The following is a 7585-nucleotide window of genomic DNA, read 5'->3' on the forward strand; positions in this document are numbered from 1 at the left end:
ATGTGATAGGGAGAATATTAGTCTTCAAGCCAAGCTCAACGGGTCGCATCTCAATCGGCAGAAAAGATAAAAAGAACTCTAATTGATGCTCCACCACATCATCAAAATCCAAACAGTAAATACTTCATGAATATTTTTTATTATATAGAATATTCTATCTAATTGTGAGTAGTTGTTACGTGCAGCACCCTATAAAAGATAGAGATAAACATAATAATCGAGGCTAAACCCTCTACTTCTCGACTCCTTAATCAAGATCATGCTAGTTTGCTCATTGAAAGACATCGATTTTTATGCAGGGATGGTGCTTCCGGATAACATCGATTTGGGAGCTCAGAATATTAGGTTATTTGGATCATAGAACCATTGCTTCTGTTGAGCGCTTATTTTCTGTCCTTTCGATCAGTGACATATACGAAGGTACCAAATCAAATTGGGAGAGGAATGTGGAATGCTATTTAATGAGATGGTTCATGAGATATGTGGGAGTCGAAAAAGGATGACAGAAACGGAACGCACGGATGCATGTGGACTCCTGTTGTCTTCGCAATAATCGAGTTAGAGTAGTCAGGAAGCATTCGGATTCATGTCTCGTTGTTCGTTTCTCAGCAAACTAGTGGTTGACATGTCAATTTTTATGGAATCTTCTGTCGCCTCAACTCACTTTAATTTTTTCTTTTTTTAATAAAAAACCTTTTCCATTTTCCCTCCCCGTCAAATAGTGAGAGAAAAAAAAAAAGATATACTATTACCCCTATTTTGGTCTCTAAGCCCTAAATCGTTTTAAAAAAAAAACTCATGCTATAAAAATAATAACATTGATATTTGAATTTTGGATGTATTTTTATTAGGGTGATTTTCCTTGCAAAGCATTTCTTTTTGGGTTTTTCTTGAAAAGTATTCTTGTTTTTATTTTTCTCATATGGTACCATTATTTTCTGTAATACCATAATACCCCTCATCACCGTTTGTTGCCTCGGCCTTCACCCTCATCCGTCATCTCCGCTCTTGTCCTCGTCTATCACTATTATCGATAAGACCCTCATTCGTCATTTTCTCTGCATCCTCATCTATCGTTTTCACTCTCATTCTCGTTCATTAACCTCGAGCGCATTCTTATCTTTGGAAGTTTCACCATCGGCCTCTCATCATCGCTAACATTAACCCCATCGTTTGTGGCGAAGAGAGTGTTAAGAAGGGTGAGAGCATGGGTATAAATAACATATGAAATGTAATGATTACCGGACAATGAGCAACGATGAAAGATATTATGGATATTATAAAAAATAGAGACATCATTTGAAAAAATAAAAATAAGGACTCATTCCAAGCAGAAACAAAAAAATATTTTCATGAAATCATCCTTTTTAATAATTTAAAAATTAAAAGAAAGAAATAAGCCATTAGAAACCGTTCTTGGCCCCAACTATACTAACGCCTTTTCGGCTTTATCTCTCTCGGCGTTCCACTTGTTGCTTCTGTTCGTTTCTGCTTCCTTTTCGAAATCATGTCAGGGAACTGAAGCAAACAAGATAGAACAGAGGAAGGTTTGGACGACCCTCTTCCGCGTTTCTCTGAGGCATTGTGGTAAGTTAATGTCAACTTCATATGATTCAAATCCTGTTCTCGTATTTTGGTAGATTTGCAATTACTGCTTGCAACTATTTCTGTCACTTTGCAATATGGATTTCTATGTTCATTTTTTCTGTTCATGAAGGTCTTCATGGATCCTAGTAAAGGAAGTTTATGAGATCGAATCTGGGCACTTGTAAGTTGATTTAGATTGGTTTGATTTCCTCGAGAATTCTGATTGCTACGATTTGAATCGAGTGTTCGATGAAATAGCCATTTTATATCCATCAATAGGTACTTCATGGCAAAAGGAGGGAAGTCCTTTCAAGATACAGAAGGAAGGCCACAGCGCTCTCGGCCGATGAATGAGAGTGACGAAGATATCAACTGTTTCACTGATGCAGAGGACGAGGCTTGGCATTCTCCATGTAATTCAAGTTTTACCTGTTCGGCTTCCGACATGTTGCGCTTCTCCTGTGCTTCCCATTGCGAGATCGATGGATCCCCTGAGGCTGGCAGTAAATCCTATGTCTCGGACCGTTCCCTTCAGGGCGACCTGGAAAGTGGGATTTGGGAGATTAAGAAAGGGGATAAGGATTGCAGGATTTGCCATCTCAACTTGGAGGAAGCTGCTCCAGAGTCGGGTGTTCAGATTCTGCTGGGCTGCTCTTGCAAGAATGACCTGGCTATTGCCCATAAGCTGTGCGCAGAGAAATGGTTCAAGATCAAAGGAAACAAGTAAGCAAAACTTATTTTCTCATATTATCCTATGTGAATATTTTGGTCCTTACTGTGTTCTGTAAATCCTCGAGAAAAATAATGTTTCAGTTGGCATTATAACATTACTGTTTTTCTTCATAAATTAACAGAACAATGTTTATAGCAGCATATGCTTTGATGTGGAATTTGCATTTGAGGGACTCAAACTATCAGTAGTTGATGCAAATGCTTGTTGCATGAAATCCCAATCCCAGGCATTTTGTAGAATTCATTTGTTGTGTATTTGGTGCTTCATGAACTTGATGCCACCCAAAGTGTGAACAAAAAAGGAGCATATTCTTCTTTAGTTTTGTAAAGGAAGGAGAGACAGAAAAAGTAGACGTAAAATATAAGAGGAACTAATAAAGTAGGGAATCCAGAAACTTGGTCAAAAAGCTAACTTGGTGGAGATATCAAAGTGATGAAGTAGATCAAGATAAATATCCGGGACTAAGATTTAGAGACTTTCTTTATGGTTCCTGTTTAAGTTTTCTGTAGGTGCCAATTTTTTTATTTTTCCATAAAACCCATCAGATGTCTATGATACAGTCCTTTTTGTTGTTCTCTGCTTAATAAGCCTGTAGCCTCTGTCGGTTCTAGCACAATTGATGCCACTTGGGTTGGTTTCTGGTTGAAGTGCGTATTTATTGCTGATGACATCAAGCTGTTGACTTGTTCCTAGCTAGTTCTCAGAAATGTCTGTATTTTTTTTAATCTATCCTGCTTGGAAAAGATAGCTTTCCTTGAGCTCATGTTGCAGTCTTCACTCTTCATCATTTTTACAAGTTTGAAATTTACTTATTCTATGTCTTCTAGTTTCTGATTTCAACTCGGGTTCTGTTAGTTTTGTATTGTCAATGGTTCTTATTTCTCCAACTTCAGTTTGACTATGTTTCATTTGCTTGTTTTTGCTTTTTCGTTTTCGTTTTTGGAGTACATGAGATTTCTATTCCAGTTCAAAGTATAGAAAGTTGTCAGGAGAAGACCAAGACCCATCTATTTGCTATTTAAATTAATAAATCTATCTAGCAATCTCTACTATCTATCTGGGTGTCAAACACAGATTCTTTCCTCCCATTTAATTCTATCGAGGACAATATGATTATTATTTATTTTTTATAAATCATTTCATTATATAATTTCTATTTAGTCAGCAAATACCACGAAAAACACATCATAGCATTTCTGTAATAATGCTAAATACCTGCAAATTTGTCCTGCCATTACATTTTGCAAGATTTATTGGCTAAGGGAAGTTGTTGGAGTTTCATTTAGAAGAAATTTTGTGGTTTCAATCTGTAGTTTTTCATGTTATACATCTAGTGCTATTATTGTTGCATCTTTAATATTTTGAATTTCTCTAGAAATGGATTCTTGTTAATACCATCAAGCTGAATTATGACTCATTTTTCCTATTTGGTTTTCATGTCAAACTCCCTTAGTACTTGTATCTTCTCTTTTTTATGACCAGAAAAAGTTTCATTGGGTCATTGCAAAATGGTAACAAAAAGGTAATCCGGAGGCACTCTTGCCCTTGCCTGCCAGAATGGTTGACAAAACTATACATTCTCCCTAAGTAAGCTGCTGTATGGGCTAGAGGTAAGAGGACCGAGTGACCATAAATTTACAATCTATTTCCTTAGTGTCAGTCAATCTAAGCCTTAGGAGCCAATGGAACCACAGCATAACCATTCATCATATTTACAATGTGAGATGCATCAAGGTGAACACAAATGTTCCTCAAATCTTCTTGCTTAGTAATGAAAGTCTTGGAGCATTTATTCATTTGCAAGTCTAGTGAATGGATCTACTGATCAGCAGTATGCTAAGCAGTAATCAGTAGAGTTTTCCCTTCTGGATGGTCATTTGTAACCAGTATTTTTCCAATAAAGTATCAAATAGTGTTATCTAAATGTACAACATATACTTGAAAATTTTCTTACATATTTGAATTTTCCTACTATGTTCATTGCCCTTTTTCACTTTTTCTTGATTGTTACCATGTACCATCATATCATTACATTTCTTTCTTGGGGGATTCACGGCAATAATGGGAATACAAGATCTTCACCCACACCAAATAGATGCAACTTTGAGATGAGGGGAAAAAGTGAAAATTGGATGAGTTGTTTTATGGTTAATTGCAAGTCTGTCCAACAAAACAATTGATATTTGCCAGCAGTTAACACTTCCTCTATTTAAAACAGTAGATAGAGAGCCATTCATGTGCAAATACTTCCTTCCGTGATCTTTTTGGCCGAGACCAAGAAAGTAAACTGTCCCAAATGCTCCAAACAAAGAGATACAAGGGTGTTCTTATGCTAGACAGCAAAATACAAGTTTCTTCAATAGCTCTTATTTTAAGGTTTCAACATTCTTATTATGAGAGAGATGGATTGCGCTATTTATGTTTACTTGTTTTAGATGATTATCTCTACACTTGTTCTAACTTGGTAATTGCATTCTGAAGACAACAAGCCTTGTTAATATGGGGCATGCAATATGGTTCCAAGATTCCTGTTTGGATCTTTATCACCATTTTGTCACATTATTCAATGAAAATCAGCTTTATCTCATCAACAAATAATCTACTTTGATATCCTTTCATCAATTTATTTTCATATAATGCTTCCAAAATGCTTTATCTTTGTAGATTGTCCTTTTTGGGATTCTCTTGATTTTTCATTTTTTCTTGCCAAAGTTTTCGTGTTTTCTCATGCCAGGACTTGTGAGATTTGTGGCTCAACTGCACAGAATGTGGTGGTTTCAGATGAGGCCGAGTTAATTGAGCAATCAAATGAGGCTGATACAACAAGAGCTCCACATACACAAGCAACCGAAACACACGGCTTTTGGCAAGGCCACCGCTTTCTCAACTTCCTGCTTGCATGTGTGGTGTTTGCCTTTGTTGTTTCCTGGCTCTTTCACTTTAACATTCCTGGATGACTGGATATGTTATTAGTAACCAATATTATGGTAAAGAATTTATATTTTTAACTGGTTCATCAAATTATGTTGCCTAATAGGGACAGAGATCTATTTGTCAGCAAGAATGTAAGTTTCTCTTGTCAATTTGTGGCAGTAGAAATCAAAGGAAATGCCTCTCTTGACATTTGGATTTTGATGAGTTGGGTGTGATTGTTTTAGAATTAATTAGAATTAATTTGAGCATATGATTTTACAATGATCTATCAAAATTTTTATCAACTAAGCTAGTCAATAATTTATAATTCAAATTTTTTTGAATAGAATTATAATGTATTAGTTTCACGAGCAAAAAATACTACAAGTCCTTTCAAAACATTGTAATTGTTATGTCATACCCTTTTTTTATTATTATTTTCTCCGAATAAATAAAAAATAAATATTATAATTTGTAAAACTATATAGATCTAAATCTAAATTTAAATAAAAAAGTGAAGACTTATCACTAATAGATCCGCTCATGGAATAGGATGGTTGATAATATGTCATTATGAAACAATAATTTTATCGTCTTAATGGTATATCTAGTCATTAGATTTGAGACACCAAGAATGTCTTATATGAGTATTTTACTCTTTGATACCAGACTTATAGACCTAGAAGTTCCAGATCTAGCATAACTAGTTATCGGGAGTGGTAGTCAACCTTACGAGGGTAATTGAGTGTCGATAGAGGATCATCCACGCTCGGTGTCATAAGACGAATATCCATGTGTTCTTGCTTAGGCAAATCCCTAGCCACCCAGGGTCATTCAGATTGAGAGAGAAAGAATTCTCTGGAAGAATCCGATTAGAGTGAGACTCGAGTAGAAACCGTATAGGTCTGACAACACCATGCCAGGTATATAGTCTTTGGGATATTAGATGGATGATGGACTATTGATATATGATAACTGAGGACAAATAGGTTAAATAGATTGGATTCTCTTGTATCATTTGGGGACTACGGTGTAGTGATCTATTACATCCGCAATCGATGAGTCAAGTGAATTATTATGGAGATAATAATTCACTGAGCTAGAAGGAGTTCTGATAGGTATGACTTATAGCTAGCTCAATATTGGGCCTAAAGAGTCATACACATATACTAGGTGTTGCGATGAGTAGAGGTTCGGATATGAGATATCCGTTGGAGCCTCTATCTTATTAGATATCTAATAAGCCCCTAAATTACTAGATCCTATGGATGAGATCCAATAAGAGCCATTAAGAGATTATTGAGTAGAGATCCACTAGTTTAAGAGGCTTGAGTAGTTGGATGAAGATCCAATATCCAATAGGGCAGAATCCATTAGGGTTAAGTTGACGGGAGCCTCTATAAATAGGAGGGAACCAAAGGGCCATAGGCTAGGCCTTTTTGGTTGCCATCTCTTATTCTCCTCTCCCCTTCTCCTCCTCAGCCAACAACCCCTTAAGGGGCGTGTAGAGATTTTGGTAGCGATTTGAGGAGTGTCTTCAAAGCCCCTTCCATGTGAATCACCACTCGAGAGAAGGACATTTGACCTCCTTCATCCTCTCCCATATATCTGTAGGATTTTAGGGATATATGATCTCCCTAGGTAACACATCTTTTTTATATGTATAGTTTTTATTTTACAGTTTTTACGTATCAATCTTTGCACGATGATAAGAGAATATTTTTATATAGAAATCTTGAATTTTTGTTTCTGTTCTTCCGCTATGCTTATGATGTCGCCAGTAGGGTGGTGATGACCACAACATAGAATGAATGGTTTAGGATTTTTTTGGATGAAAAGATAATTTTATTGCTCTCAGTTTAATAAATTCCAAGGTTTATCCTTTCTGTCCAAATTATATAAATACCATTCATAAATCATAAAATTCTATGCATATCCCATATTTTAGAAAAATACTAGTTAATTAAAAGGTTTAATTAACTATTATTATTTATCTAGTAGTCCTATATAATGATATGTACATGTAATGTATGATATGGACGGATGATCATGGGTCGTGTGATGTGATGTATATATATGATCTGCTATTATTATTGAGGCCTACAAGCCTCTCTTTTTTCTTATTTATTATCAGGCCTGTATGTTTGTGATTATATTATGATTACACGAGGAGGCGCAATGAGAGCGTGGAGGCGATAGTGGGACCCACGAGGTCAAGACGGATGATCATGATGCATGAAGATATGCTAAGATGTCGATGGAACCAACGAGAACGAGACGGACAATCATAGGGTATGAAGATGTGCCGAAGCACACATAGATCATGATGTGAGTGATTGGGCCCACTAGCTC

The 7585-nt window shown here is 36.1% G+C and overlaps 1 protein-coding gene across 1 annotated transcript; it reads left to right on the top strand.

The window, feature by feature from the left end:
• Positions 1 to 1431: 1431 nt before the first annotated feature.
• Positions 1432 to 5441, top strand: LOC135599076 (uncharacterized). Its single transcript, XM_065093798.1, has 4 exons — positions 1432 to 1587; positions 1718 to 1768; positions 1867 to 2310; positions 5055 to 5441. The coding sequence occupies exons 3-4, from the start codon at positions 1874 to 1876 to the stop codon at positions 5275 to 5277; spliced, it is 660 nt and encodes a 219-aa protein (XP_064949870.1). The 5' UTR covers positions 1432 to 1587; positions 1718 to 1768; positions 1867 to 1873; the 3' UTR covers positions 5278 to 5441.
• Positions 5442 to 7585: the final 2144 nt, after the last annotated feature.

The sequence above is a fragment of the Musa acuminata genome, chromosome BXJ2-1 (assembly GCF_036884655.1).
Source record: "Musa acuminata AAA Group cultivar baxijiao chromosome BXJ2-1, Cavendish_Baxijiao_AAA, whole genome shotgun sequence".
Taxonomy (NCBI): domain Eukaryota; kingdom Viridiplantae; phylum Streptophyta; class Magnoliopsida; order Zingiberales; family Musaceae; genus Musa; species Musa acuminata.

Coding starts and splice junctions, on each gene's coding strand:
- LOC135599076 (XM_065093798.1), top strand. CDS start 1,874: ATGGCAAAAGGAGGGAAGTCCTTTCAAGATACAGAAGGAAGGCCACAG. Junction 2,311..5,054: donor TTCAAGATCAAAGGAAACAA/GTAAGCAAAACT, acceptor TTCTCATGCCAG/GACTTGTGAGATTTGTGGCT.